Below are 18,049 nucleotides of genomic sequence, written 5' to 3' on the forward strand. Positions count from 1 at the left end.
GAAAAATATGATTTTATTGTTTTCTTTGAAATTTCTTCATTACAAAACATAACCTGAAAAACCATCAAAACTACCATTATAGCAACTTTCTAAGATCACACACAATGTACAGCATAATGTGATTACAGTTTGTTCATTTAATTCAAAGAGTATACAGTACATCAGTCAATATACCAAGACCCTTGAGTTTGGGAGGCACTTTGATTTGACAAACTTTGGCACTATAACTTACCCTGACAACCCACAACCTACTACATATTAGGACATGGGCAGCACCCGGCCTCTTCATGCTTTGTCAGGAGTGATATTCTGGAGAAGGTTTTAAAGCAGCTTCGGCACTGGTATTTCTTGATCTCAGAGTGGGTTTGTAAATGTGCCCGAAGGTTTGAGCGGTCAGCGAATGCACGACTGCAGTGGGGGCAGGAGAATGGCTTTTCACCTGAAATAATGAAATGATTTGAGTTAGCTCTTACCATTTTAGATCCATTTTCAAAATACAATGTGTCATTTTCAAATTTCTTTAAGCAGAAAATCAACAAAAATGTAAATGTTATTTGTTATTTGTTACATATTGTTATATATGAATTTTCTGTGTTGTAAATAAAACATTAAATTGTTTTAAATAATGGTGCTTTGCCAATAGAAGAAGCTTTTTTGGTTATCTGAAGAACCTTTCTCGTTGTGGTGCATAAAGGTTCTTCAGATTATAAGAGGGAGGAAAGAGATGGTTCTTTAAAAAACCTTTGACTGAATGGTCCTTTGTTGAACCAAAAATAGCTCTTCTATGGCACTGCGTTAAAGAACATTTTAAGCACCTCCATTTTTAAAAGTGTATGTTTAAGAGTATGTTTTACTCTTAAGTCTTTCTACTGAATGAATTAATAACGTTATTAATTTTAACTCAGTTCAATGTATTACTTGCCATTTCTTTTTAATTATTTTACGACATTGCTTTGTAATTTAGAGTGAAAACATTTTCTAAGTAAATCATAGGCCTGTTTTATATTCTTTCTCCCAAGAAACACAAAAGATTACATTTGACAAAATTTCCTTGCTTCTGTTTTTCATACACGGAATGTGGATAGTTTTTATTCCAAAAAATACAGAAAGAACTATAAAAGTTTCATAATCAATGGTGTTTTAATGTCCGTGATGTCAAAAAAAAAGCACAACATGTTTAAGGGTGCCTTTTATAATTCTACAGAATTGGAAATGAGATTTGAGGATGCAGAAGGAAATTGTCAGTGAAAAATGACTTAAATAGACAATTCGCCCAAAAATGAAAATTGTGTCATGATTTATCCACCCTCATGATGACTTTTCTTCTGCAGAACACAAGATAAGATATTTTGAAGAAAGTTGACGACCAAACATTTTTGGATTCCACTGACTTTTTCATATTAGTGAGATAAAGAAAGAACAAATGAACGAAAGAATGATCATGTTATGTTATGTTGAATTTATGTTCAGCAGAAGAAAGACATACAGATTTGGAATAACATGAGGGTGAGTAAATAATGACACTCTTCATTTGGGTGGACTATCCCTTTAAGTTTTGGTCGGTTCATTTCGTAAAGCCGTCATATAACTTCATAAGACTTGAAATATCACGTTTTATATGCTTTATATAATTTTGTTGTTGTTGTTGTTGTTGTTTTCATATGAAAAGTGGTACTGCCATCCTGTCTAACTTATTTTGTTTTCACAGAAGTAAAAAATATGAGATGACATGAGGGTGAATAAACAATTAAATTTTTTTTAAGTGACATATTCCTTTAAGAATATATATTTTTTTAGCTTTCCAATCCAGTAAATACAAAATTGTCCCTACAAGTGTTTACAGACTGTGAACGTACCTGTGTGTGTGCGAATGTGTCCCTGAAGTAGCCAGGGCCTAGAAAAGGCCTTTCCACACAGTTTACACACACATGGCAATGTGTGTGTCCGGATGTGCATCTTCAGTGCCCCTAGACTCACATACTCCTTGTCACAATACTTGCAGCTAAAGTACTTTTGGCATTGCCACTGACAGTGAATTTGTCTTTGGTTGGCCAGACTAGATAAGGTCAAGAAAGCTTTCTGGCAGTTAAAGCAGTCATCGCTGCGCTCCTGACTGCCGCCAGTGGTGCTCAGTGCTAAAGGCGACACAGGGACATTGTCTTGTAGGTCTCTCTGGGAGAGCTGAAATGGCCGTGGTTTTGTACACTCCAGCATTGGGAGCGCAGGCTGCATATCTCGAACGGGACTGGATGTTACAGGTAGGGGGTAAGTCATACCCAGAAATGTGCCGTCCATGGGCAGGCTTGGGTGGGCAGACTTGGGTGGAGGCACACAGATCCCTGAACTGATGGGGTTCATCCGCAAAGTGGGGCTCAATGCTGAGTTGGCAAGAAATGGTGCAGGAAACGGATTCTCATGGGGATGAAGAAATTTGAGTTTGGAGCTTGAAGATTCAACATGGATCACCTCTGTGGAGATATGTAATGCACATGATCACATCAAACAGTGTGAAATTCTTGAAATAAACATGTAAATACACAGCTAAATAATTATTATTAATATTTCCCAAAGATTATTTAATGCTGACTGTTGAGAATCATCTGGATAACCCTGGATTTAATTGATTGGATTTAAATGAATTAATACACATACAATCTTATTAATTAAGAACATAATTAAATTGTGTAATGTGTTGGGTTTGTCTGACAATTTAAACTAACAGAATTATGTTCTCAAAGCACCACAGAGCCACAATGTTTACTTTTCAGGGCAAATCAGACCATAAATGCATTGCTAATTACAAAGCAAAAATTGTATGAAGTGGTAATGGATATATTTCTATGGACACATTTTAGCAAAGATGTGAATGTAAATAATGTAAATGTAAAATATGTAAATAAACATTAGCAAAGAGGGGGACAATTATATGGTCAAGTCCACTGATTCTTATTTTGAATTTTTCTCTAAGACATACTTTTGGCAAAGATGTTATGATTGGGCCAATAGTGGAGAATGAAAGCATATATTTTAAGGCACTGCAGGGTACAAGCATCATTAAGGAGCACTATATCCATCTTCAGCTTTTCTAATAGGACTCTTCAAACCCCAAAGTGAGGGCTAACACAAAAGAGACCCTCTTTTGTGAGAGATTGTGCACCTGCTAAACTCCAGGCTAGTTTGAGATATCTGGTCTCAGTCTTCATAAGTTTCTCATTATCTACTCCTCATGACTGTATAGAATATCTATGGCTGATCATACAGGCCCATCACGAAGAAGCTTAAACATTTCAAGCAGTGACAGGCTTTTTGTTTCTGTGTATTTATTACTTTATAACTCATGTTAACGTAAAGACTAAATGTAAATTAAAAAGTCTCAGGGAAATATACATACATAATAAGGATTCATCACCATATGCATTAGGCTATATAAGTCATGCCCATGTTAACTATTTTGTACAAACCATACGATTTCAAGATATGTACTTATTTGTTAAGTCAGAACGTTAATTTACAATGCAAAACATGCAAATAATTTAATCTTCCCCTTCAGACATTCACAAGCTATATAGATATATAAACATTTATTAAATTATCATTAATTTAACTTTATAAATTATCATTAATAAATTTAAATGATCATTAAATTAAAACTGCATTTAACATTTTCCAAATATGTACTTCACATTACTACGATGCAAATATAAAAAAAAAAAAAAAAAAAAAAAAAAAAAAAAACAATGATAAGATAATAATAATCAAACTAATAAAGCAAATAGAGATATGTGGCATGTAGTTTCTATGAGGCTACGGAACAAACAGCTTTCAATCCCATTAACAACCTAGATAAAGTCGAGACGAAAGTTTGAAAATAACTTACCATGTTTTTTGGAATCCAACACACCATAGTCAGGCTTCTTGTTAGTGAGGTGTTTCTTCACCAAGAAAGACCTTGGCATCGTATCTTGGGTCTTTTCAATGAAATAACTGTTGCTATATCTGACTAGCGCAAGTAGTTCTGCACGCGCAAGAGTTTTAAGAGGGAGATGGTGTGTTGAATAAATAGCTGATGCTTGGAGGTTGTCTTTGCGCAACATTCTTTTCGAGTAGAGAAGAGAGTCAGGTGCAGGCTAGACGTAAATTATCATACACATCTTGCTCAACCAATCAGAGTGAAAGGACAAGTGTAAGAGGGCGGAACCATGTTTGTGCCGACATTCCACAGCAAACAGGTGCACGCGTGCGATTAAAACATTAAAACATATGGCACTTCTTTCCCCAGTGAGTAGACCTTTTTCACGCACACTTTCTATTAGACTACTCATTGAGAAAAAGACAAGTTATATCTTTTAGATCATACAAATTGTTATTAATTGCTTAAAATGTGGTGAATCATTTAGCCTATTACTTAAATCAATAAATATTAGCCTAAACAAACGAAAAAAAAGAAAGAATAAATCTTATTAATTATTACTACATATTTGTAAATAATAATAGATTGATGAGGCAAAGCTAGGTGACTTGTTACTTTTCTCAGGCTAATTTAAATAAGTTGGTGTTTCTTATTTTACATTTTTCTCCGTTGTTGTTTATTTCACTTTGTATTGTATTGTTCTATCCCAACAACATAAATGCCCCACGAACCTTAATTTAAATGTAAAAATGTAATTAACGTTAAGAGCATAGGGGAGACAAGATAGTCATATAACACGTTTATTTTTATAATTCCTTTTTTTTTTTGTGCTGTGCGTCTGAAACTTTTAGAACTTTCCCATATTGTTACAAATGAACATCCCTGATCTTTTTTATTAATGTCAAGCACAAAGTACTGTACGACCTACTCCACTTCTGAATGGGTTTTAAACGTGTAGTCGTGCAAACAACTGCGTTTTGAATTTTGTGCATGATTTATTTATTAAATTTTCATTTGTTCAAAACAATTAGTATGCCCTTCTCTGTCACCACTTCCTGCCACAATTGATTCCCATTTTATTTAAAACATTTTAATTTAAAATGCTAACACAAAGTAGGCTAAATCAAATATTTTAATTCAGTTCAAAATTGCAAATACAACTGGAAACAAATATAGCTACAGTAGGTTGTCAATACACCTTCCTTTGAAAGCAACATGAATTGCTTTTACAAATGTAAGGGTTTGAAGAGATTCTAGACATTTGATTGAACTGGAAAGTCTACACCTGTATTTGACATCGCCATCTAGTGTGCCATTACTGTACTCAAATTTGCATCAAGTGTGATATTTTTTCCTGTATGTTTCTATTTTATTAATACTGATACATTTCAATTTGTGTTAGCCTTTACAGTGCTTTTTTAAAGCTTGTTAAATGGATAAATATTTCTCTAAATTTTAAATACAGTCATCCTTTTATCATCCTTGAGGTTTTCCAAACCAAAACGATTTTCTTCATTCCAGGGTCACTAACATGCCCTTTTGTTGTTCCAGGGATGAAAGAGATTGTATGAGCCCCAGCACAAAGCTGATGTTAGCTAAATAAACAGCTGAATTAAAAACTTAAAACGTACTGTGCATTTCACTGTGAAGGCCAAAGTGCAATACTATAAATGGTCACTTTACTCAGATTGCTTTATGTTAATATCATGAATCAGTCACTTGTAATTGATTGTAAAATTGTACTGTAGTTTTTAGTCTTATTTATTGTCTTTGATTATATGTCGGTTTTCTAACACCTGTTAGGAGCAGTGCTCCTAATTCTGCTGTATGCAGAAATATTCAGTGACAAGAAAGGCATTCAATTCAAGTCTTTTAGCTTTATCCATTTTCTTATAGCCACTTTCTATTTTGTGAAGCTCAATCTTTTGCAGCACATCAGAATTATATTCTTTGGTTTCGCTCATTTGTGACGGATGTTTAGAGGAATTTGGCCTTTTTGTTAACTCATTTGTTCTCTTGTGAAAAAGGAAGCCATGGCTGGACAGTTTGATGTTCCTAGTCAGTGGTGGAATTACAGTACAATCAAAAGGATAAACAATGCAGATTAATTTTCATAGCCTTTGCATAATTTATGAAATTGCCTTAGAAAAGTAGTAGTTTGAGTTATACCCACCATCAATGCTTGGAATCAACCACCACTAAAATTGTCACCCTGCTGTTTTTCTTGTTTGATATGCATTATTACATCCTATTTGGTATACTTTTTGCAGCATAATTACATTACAGTTACATAATTACGAGTTATCATAATTTTGCAGTATGCACTCACTATTGAGTTATGATTAAGGGCCTTCTGCGTACTTTACTGTTCATGATATAAGTATATGTAGTATGTATAACAAATTCCCGGAAAAATAATGTTACCACAGTTTGACTTTTGAACAACACAAATTTGGTTGATACTAAGATTATCCCAGATTCCAGTACACTGTGAGATGTGCTGTAGACTGAACACTTTGAAACAAAGAGTAAAAGTAATTTATTTAATAAAATATGCAGTGTAAAAACAATGCCTAAACAATCGTTTCTATATAAAAGAATCAATTAAAAAAAAAAAAAAAGTCAACATCCTTGCAGCTGAAAGGGACAGAAATAAGACTGCAAATAAAGTTTTTGAAAGATCAGTACTTTTCAAAAATGGTAAGTTTAAAGTATCATTCATGTTTTAGATCTTTAATGCCAAAGTTAACAATGTTACAAAAAAAAAAAAAAAAAAAAAGCATTACATAAAATATACAGTTAAACAGCTTTGGAAAACATCTCATAATAGCTTTCTTACCTATTGAGCAATCAGAGCAAATATTCAACATCTTTTCAACTGGGAGCTCCATTTAAAGAGTATGAGGGGAAGAAAAAAAGACTGCTCCCATGAAAAGAAAACACTTCCAAGTAAAAGAATCTTTGTTTATGCTGATGCATGAACAGTGCTATTGCAGTTACAACTTTAAACATAGTATGCAAACCACCAGAATTTTCTCATGGCGGAGAAAAAAAATAATAATTGTTTTGTACTCAAACCATTGATGTGCCCATGCACAGAAGAATGAAAAAAAAAAAATCTTAATCCTCTCCTCCTCCAAACATGTCTGCCAGCTTCTTAAATCGTGGGCCCCACTCATTGAGGAAGTCATAGTCTTGGTCGTGTCCTGAGCTGGAAGAGTTGATGGAGCTGAGTGAACCTGCATCAGAGCCTCCACCTTCATAGTCAAACACCAGGAGGGAGTCATAGGGGGGTGCTGTAGGGTCGTTGTCCGCAGCATTCAGATTCTGTGGTACAAAGTTGTGTTATTGCCAGATTTATAAAAAGACATAACCAACACGGGCGTTAAAACATATCACTTACATCATCAATGAATGTCCCAATCTCCTCAGGGTTGGCTGGTCGAGGTCTATACTGAGGTGCTGGCAGGAAAGTGGGTGCCACATCATTTCGGAACACTTCAGGTCTGTTGTCCAAGCCACGGTGCAACACACTCAGATCATAATCCTGTGCATAAAGGGTGTTTGATATGAAAAGAACTGCAAAGAGGAAACTAACTGCTAGACAGCATGCAGAAAGACAGTATATGGTCTCAAGCTACTTTTTCTTTTTCCCCTCCTCCAAACATAAATCCATCAAAAGTCATCGCAAGCTACTACAAATGTAACTGCACATGTGTCGGATCCACTGATGTCAGAATGTAAAGTTTGCATGGAACCCAAACCTAAGGTTATTTTTTTTATGAGACTGCTTTGTCTTGATCCAGACTATGGAACTCCATAACAAGTAACTTCACAAAGCGTCACAAATGCTTATTTTGCAAGATGTTAAGGAAAAGACATTTTTTGTACACAATGCTTGAGCGCTGCAATGCAAGATTTGACTGCAATAAAATATAGTAACATCAAATAACAGGATGCTTGAATGCTCATTCAACGAAACACTGAATTCAGCCATCAAAAAAAGGATAAATTTTTTAAAACTAAAACCAACCTGATCGTCTTCTCCACCGCCTTCCTCATCATAATAGTAGATGTTGTCTCTTAAATCATCTTCAGGTAGGAGGGGTTCTTTTTTGGAACCGCTTTTCCTCCTCAGGAACAAAAGCAGAAGAAGAACGAGCACTGTGGTAAAAGAATCATAACTTACATTAGCAAACTTAAATTCAGTAGTAATAAGGAATTAAACCAAAATAGTTTATATACACCAACCATCTATACACACACACACACACACACACACAACAGCTGAAAGACCAATTACAGTTGCTAAAATGGAGGAGTATAAAGAGCATACAGGTACTGTATGCCCACTGCATTGACTATGACAACAGAAGAAGCAATCTACAATTCACTTCTTTAGCCTCAATATATTTGATTCCCAGGAGTTAGGACACAATGCATAAGAGAAAGTACATACACAGCAGAGCCAAGATTCCTCCCAGGATCCCAAGCACTCCAGATAGTGACATCCCTGCTAGCACCTTGTCATTACACATGACTTCATCTCCTTTGCAGTCACACACAGATGCTTTAATGGAGCAGTCCTGATACATCTTATGTTGATCAAACACTCTCAGGACTACATTGTAGTCTCCCTGCTCCAACTGAGACTTGAGATGCAGAACAACACCAGTTACTAAAAGGGGCACATTACAACAGTTAGACATACATAGCCACTACCAACCAGCCAGCCATTTTAATGTGAAAGAATGTTGAATTTCTTAAAACATTAGTAATTGCTCACATGTCTCATTCATTGAGGCGGACCAGTTTTTACTGGTTTCTCCTTGGGTCTCAACGCTAAAGGGTGCACCAAAAGGAGGTCCATCTTTGTCCGTTACAGAGAGAAGAACTGGGGTTGATTCACGGTTGCAAACACTTATGGCCCGTTCAGTAATAACAGGAGGATTGTCATTTACATTCTCCAATTCAATTATCAGGGTGCCTGTGCCAGTTGCTGGAGAGGTTGCTGCACACAAGTACAAACGCATTAGAAAAAGGCAATGCTGCAAGAATTCCTTCTACTTAGAAACACAAATTACCGTCATTATCCACGGCCAAAATGATAGCACTGTATTTTCCATCTTTTACATGAATTGATTCTCGATCCATATTGCTTCGGACTTTAATCACTCCAGTCTCTGCAGATACACTGAGCCAGCCAGCAAGATCACTGCCCATTTTATAACTGAAAAAAAAAATATTATACATATTATACATCTTAATCTGTAAATCTAGAAATGTTCATCAAGAACAACTTAAGGGAATAACTCACCCAAAAATGGAAATGGTCAGTTTCTCAACCTAATATCATTCCAAACCCTTAATACCTGCGTTCATGTTCAAAACATTAAGGTATTTGATGAACTCTGAGCTTTCTGACCCTGCATAGATGGCAACTGAACTACCACGCTCAAAGGCCAAGAAATGCAGAGAAGACATTAAAATAGTCCACGACATCAGTGGTTCAACCATAAATATGAAGCTATGAGAACACTTTGTGAGCAACGAAAGCAAAAAAATCTCGTTATACAACAATCTTTATCCGTGTCAGTCTCTGCCGTGTATTCACAAGAGGACCATGACTCATGCATGTGGTTCTGCTGATGCAGGAGCAGTCATTCTGACATGGAACCTGGATGCACGGTGGCTTCTTTGCAAGCAGAGTTATGCACATAACTGTGTTGCTTTCATTGTCTTGAGCATCTATCAAAGTCTGATGCAGAAGAGAAGAAACAGCTGAATAAAGTTTTTTTTACAAAAAAAAAAAAAAAAACCTTTATCCACTGAAGTCACATTAACCATGTTAGGTCCTTATTACCTTTCGGGCCTTGAACGTGGTAGTTTCATTATGGTCCATGCAGGGTCAGAAAGCTCAGAAATAAAAAAAAAAATCTTAAATGTGTTCTGAAGATGAACTAAGGTCTTATGGGTTTGGTACAAGGTGATTTAATGAAATTCTTAATTTTTGTGTGAACTAACCTTTTAATATTGGTTTGAACAGATGTGGAGATTTAAAAATTTTACGTTTAAAGTATATGCTGTGGTTTTATGGCTGCAAGCGGTTCTCAACAGTTATACTACATTCACACACCTAAACAGTTTGAAAATTAGAGTGTAAAAGAAAAAGTCTGAATTTATGAAGAGCACATCTAGCTTTTAGTTGACTATAAAACATGGAAACCCATTTAAATTATTTCCTTTTCTGACTGATTTCTCTGAAGTCTTACATTATCTTCTGTGATTTTCCAATGTCTGGATCAATGGCTGTATAGGTAACCAATTCAGTACCAACTGCTACATCTTCAGATTTGAAGATAAGATTCTCTTTTGGTTTAAACTCAGGAGGTTCATTTACATCCTCTACATTCACTGTGACCGTGGCAGTGGACGTGGGCAAAGAACCGACAAATGGATCATCGTTCTCAACGATCACAGACAGAACATACTGCTTGGTCTTCTCAAAGTCCAGGGGCTAAATGGAAAAGAAAGTGTCTTTTATTACATAATGTCATCACAATCAGTTGCCTAGGCAGAAATATGAACGCACAATACCTTTACAGTAGTGATGATGCCCTCCTGCTGGCTGGGTCCAGTAGTGACATTGAAAAACCCACCCTTGTCACCACTAATAATCCGATACTTGGTCGACCAGGCTGGTGATCCAACTTCATCATCATCAGTAACTGGAAGTGTGGCCACTACATAGCCTACTTTATTCTCTGGGACAGATACGACGTGCTAAAAGATATGTATGGGGTGTGTGTATAAGAATTAATGAGTTCAAACACCTACAAGTGGTAGAGTAAAACTATTCTAAATAAATATACATTACCGTTATTGGATCAAACTTAGGAGGATTATCATTGCTGTCAGTAATTGTAATAACTGCTGTGCCAGTGGTTGCCATACCATTTCCTTCCATGTCAGTAGCCGCGATTAACAAAGTATATTTGGGCCATTGCTGAGAGGAAACATAGCTGATGAGTGCGTTTACATCAAGTAATTTTATTACCACTTTGAGATTCATCAAATGTCACTTCTCACCTCTCGGTCCATGCCTGGTTCTTGCACGAAAATGCTTCCAGATACAACGTTGATATCAAACAAGTTCGGTTTTGGAAGTTTTGGCTCTTGGCTGACAATCGTGTAGCGGACTATACCGTTGGTCGTTTCTATCGTGTCATCTGCATCAGTGGCTGTGACGGTCATAAACTCATAACCTTTGATGAGAAAATAAAGACTAATTAGGTGGTAAAAGCTGGCATTTGAAGGGAAAAACTGCTAAAAACCATTTTCTTGAGAAACTGCATCATACGTACCTTTTTCAGCAGCTTCAGGAACATGTCCATTAAAAGGATTTTGAGTAAACACAGGCTTGTTATCATTTTGGTCAAACACATTGATGATAACTTCCATTGGATTTTCTTTTATATTGGCCACTTCACGCGCTTCAGCATGAGCTACAAGCTAAAGAAATGAGAAAAAAAAAAAAATTGGCCATGTTAAAGGGCAAACAATGAATGCATTTCTTTAAAGTGTTTTAGTCCATGTCTACTAAATTTAGGTGCTTTCGCACCACATGGTTCTACTTGGGGTTGCATGATTATGACAAATATTAATTAATGATTTTCTTTAAATTGTAAGTGCAATTATTAATGATTATCAATTTACATTGAATTGTTCATATACACCAATGTTTGATGCAAGTGCATGCCATATATATATATATATATATATATATATAAAAAGGCTGAAAACACTAGTGCTTTTCTATAGTATGAAGCCTCAAATGAATGTCAACTACAGTATACATTAGATTGGTATCTTTAAGTGCACTCTGAATGATTATGTAATTGTAATCGAGATTAGAAACGGGATTAATTGTGCAGTCCTAGTTCTAGGAACTTGGTTCTAGGAATTAGCCAGAAGGGTCATTCCTTGAGAACCAATTTCTCCTTCGGGTTTTCCTGGTTGCATTTGCACCAGCAGCAGGAACTCTGAAACAGCTGACAGCGATGTCTTTGTGATTTATGATTTAAAATTTTGATTAAATAAATCAACTCACTTTGTATGAAGCTTTTTTTTCTCTGTCGAGTGGCTGAGTGACAAAGAGATTCCCTGTAAATTTATCAATAGTGAAAAGTCCCTTTGGTTCCAGATCTGCCCCTTCACCTGTGATGCTGTATACCATTTGAGTTTCCTTGGCATGGTCTGACTTTATCTAAACAGAAAGCAAAAAGAAAGTCAATGACAGACTTAACATCTCTATAATACATCTAATTCTGAACAGTCCTTTCACAATTTCCACTCACCTGGACCAGTTTTGCTGGGAACGGACCTCTGCTATTCTCAAGAAGATTGAACGGAGGAATAACCCAATCTCTCTTTGCTCTCTTTAATCCCGTTGAAGACTTTGGAAAAGTCAAAACCTGATCAGAGGGCGATTCCATCTAAATAAAAATATTAGTTAAATATTAGTAAGAGACAATGAATGATAAAACATTTGTTTACAACTAAAGAGTGCAGATTATGTAGCAGTGAATATGAAAAATATTGGTGCGTGACCAAGGCAATTTGAAACTTTTGAACAAAAATATTTATTACAGCTACTGATGACTAAAATTGTACTGGTAAAAACAGTTAATAAATGGGGAGTAAAATGTTAATTTCACCCATTTATGGTAACTTGAGAACCTTTTGTTTCCTAGCTTGATGTACATTATTCCACTATGTATAATAAATGGAGCAGAATACAGAACAAAGTTCAGGAAATCTAAGGCCTTAGGTTTTAGTACTGCATAAATGAAACCTAATGAGTTTAATGAGACCAATGGGCTTTGGCAAAACACATTAATCAGTATGGATGGAAAACCAAATGAATTTAGCATGGCTTCAATTGTTAATTGTAATAGTGTACAGAGATTAATAACCATCCATTTGAAGTACAACACAAAAACTGAAGTGCCCAGTAGATGTCAGGCTTGCACTGTATTGCACAGCAGTTTCTTGCATGAAATGGGTTTGTACCTCTGGAGAGGAGATGTTCATGACGGTATCCACGTGATGTTCCTTATTATGGTGGACACGCTCAACTTTGACCGATACAGTGTGCTTCTTGCCATCAGAGTCCCAAGCATGCACTGAAAAAACCTTGTGGCCTTCTTGAAGAGTCACTTGTCTCTTCAGCGTTACAGTACCATCTGTGTTCACGTCAAACCGCTTGTCAACAGACTGAAAGAGCGTTCTTGTTCTTCCATCGCAGGTATTGAAAGTTACTGAAAGTTAAAGAAAATAGTCCATGTATGACACTTAAAGCAGCACAGCTTCACTTCAACTTTAAAGCCTTCAAAAGTTTCAAACCAATAAATTAACAGATGTTGTTTAAGCATAAGGGGAAGCTACTTGCTTAGCTTGTTTTTCCACCCACAAAAATAAATGGTTGTTATAGTGATTCATTGTAATAATGGGCAATTTAAAACAAAGCTGCCGCCTTGCAATAGTTTGAGGGGAAAAAAAACTCAAGATTTGAAGAAAGGATTTGAGTCTCACTAGCTAGGTTTTCATCCATTCAGATGTTTGTGAATGAAATCGTGTGTGACAGTTATGGTAGGTAATTATACCAAGATGGCAGACTATGGCGCAGAAATTCCAAAATGTATTAAAATACCATCTGAGAAAGCAGGCAATGAAATGGTTGACTGCTCTAACCAGCTCACCAATTTACATAATCTGCTGAGGCAAAGCCAGCAAGTCTGTTGCACATCAAGAAACTTATTCAGAAAATGCATTTTCAACTTTGTTTATTAGCAAGTTTTATTGGATTAAAAATATATAGATGGACTACTGACTCACAGGCCACGCTTTATTTCCACCATTTCTCAGCTTCAGAATAATGCATACTGTATCAGTCCTTTTACAAAAACTACACAGCATAATTCATTTAAGCACTAAACCACTATACAGAGGTTTTGCGATGGCAGTGCTGCCATCCATTAGTGGTCTGAAAGGAAGTGGTGAAACCAATCAGCCCTTAAGAATAAGTCACCATTAGTGGGACACTGAGAGGATGCTCCTTTCAAGATGCACAGAGATGAACTACAGATCACTTGCAATAAGAAACCAAATACTGGTTAAAAAAATGATTTGAAAGGTTTTTTAAAATTCAAGAAGTTGGTATGAAAGGATAAAATCAATATGGCAGCATGAAGCCATTCCATACAAAAATGTTAGATAATTTTAGATAGTGGATGGGAGAGAAAATAAATTAATCATTAAATGTTTTAAATGACTAGATGTAGTCATGTTGTGAGATGAGGGGATACAAATTAAAACCAAAACCATTTACAGACTATCTTTAACTGGCATCATTTTTAATGGAAAGTACCTGACTAAAGGAAAAAAATAATAACATGAAACCACATGCAAACCAATTGAATTAAATAGAAAACCTTATAATAGAAGTGTTAATGGCATTACAAAAATTAAAAATTCAAAGATTGAAAAAAAAAAAAGAAATGCTTAACGCTAAATTTGTTGACCCTAATCTCCTGGTCCCACACCCACAGAAACTCACTGACTGAGATCATCTGAATTAGTCATTTCACAACACCTGCAGAGTCTGAAAGCTCACGCTTCAGGTAGCACTTTAAAACATGATATGAGACTGATTTAACTCCTGACGTGAGATCTAAAATGCGATTTAATCAATTAACCGGTTCAGATCAAACACAACAACAGTCTACCTCGATCACTTGTGTGCCTTTCAACACCAGGAAACACGAAATTTACCAGCAACATAAAACAAGGGAATAACTTAACTCGATAACCAAGCTAAAGAACGTCTAGATATCAAAGGGTTAACGTTCAGAGTTGTCAACGAACTTTAATATCAGTAAATGTCCTAACGTTACATGCGACAAGGTAGACTTAAAACGAAACACGAACGACAAAATCAAACTTAAGGGGATACCAGATTTCAGCATAAACATAACATGAGTCTATCGCGATTTTGAAAAGTCGATTTAGTGTACTTTGCGTTGTTTAAAAAAAAATTTAAACATTTTAATAATAAAAAAAAACGTTCGGTTGCTTTAGCATTTTCATGAGATATGAAACCAGCCTACCTCTTCCTAGTCTTTTCCCCGTGTGAAGGTGATCTCTGTGCACTTTAAAAACGATTAACTCCGACTCAAATCCAGGTGTACATGCCGACTCTTCCGCATATCCACACGACAATACCTGACAAAAATAATAATAAAAACAAATTAATAAACAAACATTAGAAAGAAATATAACAAACCGTAGACTCCTTTGTCTGAAACTGCGCGTCCAGTTTCAGTATATTAGCCAGCCTACTCGACGGTAAAAAAAAAAAAAGTATAAAACAATCTTACCTGACAAAGAAAAACGATAACTCCCAATCGCACAATCCTTGCACACGCCATTCGACACGTTAAAAGTCTCGTAAAATCCTTAAGCGTCTTAATCCTTCGAAGTCTTTAAAGTATAAGGCTGCTGTTCCTTCCAGCGTCTCAACCGCCGCAAATTGAGGAAATGGTCTTCAGCAGGTATCTTCGGATCTGACGTAGCCAGGTGACCTCGCCCATCCGGTAATTACCATGTCCAAATATGGGTATGCATGACTTTCAGACGCTCCTAACACAGGTGAAAAAAAAAAAATTTCTTCAACTCTTCGAAAATCCCCGGATTAGTGAACTTCGTGTGAAATATGTAAACTGCTGAAGTGTACGAGACCAGTCGCTTTTTTTAAAACACCCTTTATAACATCTCGCTCAACTCTTTTAAAATACTTTTTGTGCGACTGTTGTTCACTCGCTTCACTGAAGAGAAAAACTCCATTCATTAAGTTGACACTGAAAAATCCCCCTGACATAGTCACTTTTGATGTTGAAATTGATCAGGAATCATAAATATGTTGGAAGATTTAAATAACTAGTTTAATGAAACAAAAAGATCAAACTAGACCTATGTTGTTCCTGTTAATAGGAAAATGTATATGCTTTGGTAAGGGAAACTGTTTCTAGGCTCCACCTACCAATGGAAACTACAAAATGAAAAATAAACACATTATAGAACACTCTACTGAGTTATGTTAATATGTGGAAAATAAACAGTAAAATAAGCTACCTTGTGTTTGTGCTTTGCTCAATGTATGCTCCAAGTCAGTAGGCTGTACAAATAGTGTCTTTTACCAATTATACCATTCAAATATAAGCTACATGTCATCATGTGATCTCTGAACAATTTTAGTTTTAGCTTCCAGTTAATCACATTGCACATCTTCCATAGTAGTTACTCATTTGATCTGTATTTCTTGTGACCCTGATGATTTACTTCAAGGTTGATGCAATGATTATGACTTTCTTAGAGTCACCAGGCCCCTCCTCCCAACAATGTCACAATTACCTCCCTAAAAATGGCAATAATGTTTGCTTTGTATTAGGGTATATCATTGACCATAATATATTAATTAATTTAAGGAATTACTCAGATGTCCATAACTAATTGTGAGTGAGAGAACAGAAAACAGCATGTCTTGCTTACTTTCTGTTAAGCTTGGGATGCCTCAGGGCTCCAAGATAGCCTGGGTTTCATAAGCCGAGTTTGATCATGAGTTACCAATGTGATCACAATACCTATAATGTAAGCATTTTGTTTTCAACAGATCTTGGTAAAAAGCAAGTAGTTTCAGGAGAATATTTCTTAAGCTGCTTTGTCTTTTCGTAGTGCTTTATTTCTCTTTTTGTAAACAAGATTTAACGTCTCCTCTATTATCATTGTAATTATCTGTCAGGAGAGAATATATCTCAGTTTCTGTTATTTTTGTCAGGATAAGCTCATTAGCTAAACACAAAACCAACCTCCTTTTATTTATTTGTAGGATGAATGTTCATGACCTGGTTTTCTTCCGAAATACAAATTGTAATGTAACTGTGAGAGCTTGTTTCTTCTCACAAAATTCAAAAATATGAATGTTATTCAGCTGACCGTCAAAAAACCCTTACAAAGGAACACATTGTATTCTTCATCCTTGAAGTAGCTGAGAACTGTTGTAATAATTGCTCTCAGTCCTTGCTTGGCATTAAAGCTGGCTTTAATGTGTTTCTCTAATATCTGTCTTTGTGGTACTTTGTAGTAGAGAACCATTGACATCCGTAGCATGACGACAACCCTAGACTAAAAGAAAAAGGACTGTGAAGAGAGGGTTTCAGATGTATACACAGATACATACATACATATAACAAATTTTAGTTTGGTAGTGAGTGCAAATTAAGCCCTGCTAATTAAAGTTTGTGAAAACATAAAGTGTACAGTTTCTGTGTGTTTCCTCCATATATGAATTTGGAAAAGGCTTGAAAGAAGACAATGAATATTTCATTAATCATTTGTTTGGAGTCCGCTTATCTCTGGCTGTAGATAAGTCCAGAGGACAAATATTGCAGGAGAAAACATTATATTCTCTGAGTAGGATGAGACCAATGCCTGCATACCATTCCCAGACTGAGCCAAAGCCTGGTGTATTTTTTAGAAACAGAGAGAGAGATAGTTTTCGGCATGGGAACCTCTTTTTTTGTGTGTGCTTGAAAATGAACCTCTGCCTTGTCTTCACACTTTTTGCTTTTAACTGGATTTAAGTGTGGTTAATATATCACGAGTGCTGCTGCAAGAGCCTCGGATTTGAATGTGTGCCTCTTTGCCAACTTGATTTCAGTTTTTAAACCATAAATGTAGTTATTTTGACTGTGTTCAGACTTATTGTACTAACAAAAATGTTTGTTCCTACTAATAAAAAAAGTGACGTACGTAATAATCAGTGCACTTGCCTATAAAGTCTTAAAATAAGACTTAAACATGAAAATACATTTTGAAATAAAAGTAAATAAAAAAATGTATTATAAAATGAAATTTTAAATTACATACATCACAAGTGTGGACTTTGTAATTCTTTCAAAAAGTCAGATTTACTTGTGTACTTTTTCCTGAAATGTCAGTTTCATTTCAATAGTTTAAATCGTCACTTAAATTAATAGTATTTCAATAAAAAGTTTAATCTAACATAACAATGCAAAATAA

General features: G+C 35.6%; 2 protein-coding genes across 5 annotated transcripts in view; both read right to left on the minus strand.

The window, feature by feature from the left end:
• snai3 (snail family zinc finger 3) lies at nt 1-4,296 on the minus strand. Its single transcript, XM_052560508.1, has 3 exons — nt 3,878-4,296; nt 1,857-2,468; nt 1-439 (listed from the first exon to the last, which is right to left on the minus strand). The coding sequence occupies exons 1-3, from the start codon at nt 4,092-4,094 to the stop codon at nt 252-254; spliced, it is 1,017 nt and encodes a 338-aa protein (XP_052416468.1). The 5' UTR covers nt 4,095-4,296; the 3' UTR covers nt 1-251.
• Nucleotides 4,297-6,434: 2,138 nt separating this feature from the next.
• LOC127961419 (B-cadherin) overlaps nt 6,435-18,049 on the minus strand; it is a 70,247-nt gene continuing 58,632 nt past the window's right edge. The window contains exons 2-17 of one of the 4 annotated variants that reach the window (XM_052560503.1): nt 15,349-15,610; nt 15,079-15,193; nt 12,983-13,230; nt 12,268-12,405; nt 12,021-12,176; nt 11,275-11,422; nt 11,000-11,175; nt 10,788-10,916; nt 10,508-10,693; nt 10,183-10,427; nt 8,995-9,140; nt 8,697-8,921; nt 8,370-8,588; nt 7,944-8,074; nt 7,314-7,457; nt 6,435-7,237 (exon numbers count right to left, since the gene is read on the minus strand). In XM_052560503.1, coding sequence (XP_052416463.1) covers nt 7,031-7,237; nt 7,314-7,457; nt 7,944-8,074; nt 8,370-8,588; nt 8,697-8,921; nt 8,995-9,140; nt 10,183-10,427; nt 10,508-10,693; nt 10,788-10,916; nt 11,000-11,175; nt 11,275-11,422; nt 12,021-12,176; nt 12,268-12,405; nt 12,983-13,230; nt 15,079-15,193; nt 15,349-15,399 — 2,664 coding nt within the window. In that variant the 5' untranslated portion in view covers nt 15,400-15,610 and the 3' untranslated portion in view covers nt 6,435-7,030. The remainder of the gene's footprint in view (nt 7,238-7,313; nt 7,458-7,943; nt 8,075-8,369; nt 8,589-8,696; nt 8,922-8,994; nt 9,141-10,182; nt 10,428-10,507; nt 10,694-10,787; nt 10,917-10,999; nt 11,176-11,274; nt 11,423-12,020; nt 12,177-12,267; nt 12,406-12,982; nt 13,231-15,078; nt 15,194-15,348; nt 15,611-18,049) is intronic. The other 3 variants (XM_052560505.1, XM_052560506.1, XM_052560504.1) reach the window with 3 other exon arrangements.

The sequence above is a fragment of the Carassius gibelio genome, chromosome B7, assembly GCF_023724105.1.
Source record: "Carassius gibelio isolate Cgi1373 ecotype wild population from Czech Republic chromosome B7, carGib1.2-hapl.c, whole genome shotgun sequence".
NCBI lineage: Eukaryota > Metazoa > Chordata > Actinopteri > Cypriniformes > Cyprinidae > Carassius > Carassius gibelio.

Bases quoted from the DNA above. Each gene is read 5' to 3' on its own strand.
- snai3 (XM_052560508.1), bottom strand. From the start codon at position 4,094: ATGTTGCGCAAAGACAACCTCCAAGCATCAGCTATTTATTCAACACAC. The intron at 2,469-3,877 runs GTAAGTTATTTT...ATATCTCCACAG, and splicing joins GTTGGATTCCAAAAAACATG to AGGTGATCCATGTTGAATCT. The intron at 440-1,856 runs GTACGTTCACAG...TCATTATTTCAG, and splicing joins ACACATTCGCACACACACAG to GTGAAAAGCCATTCTCCTGC.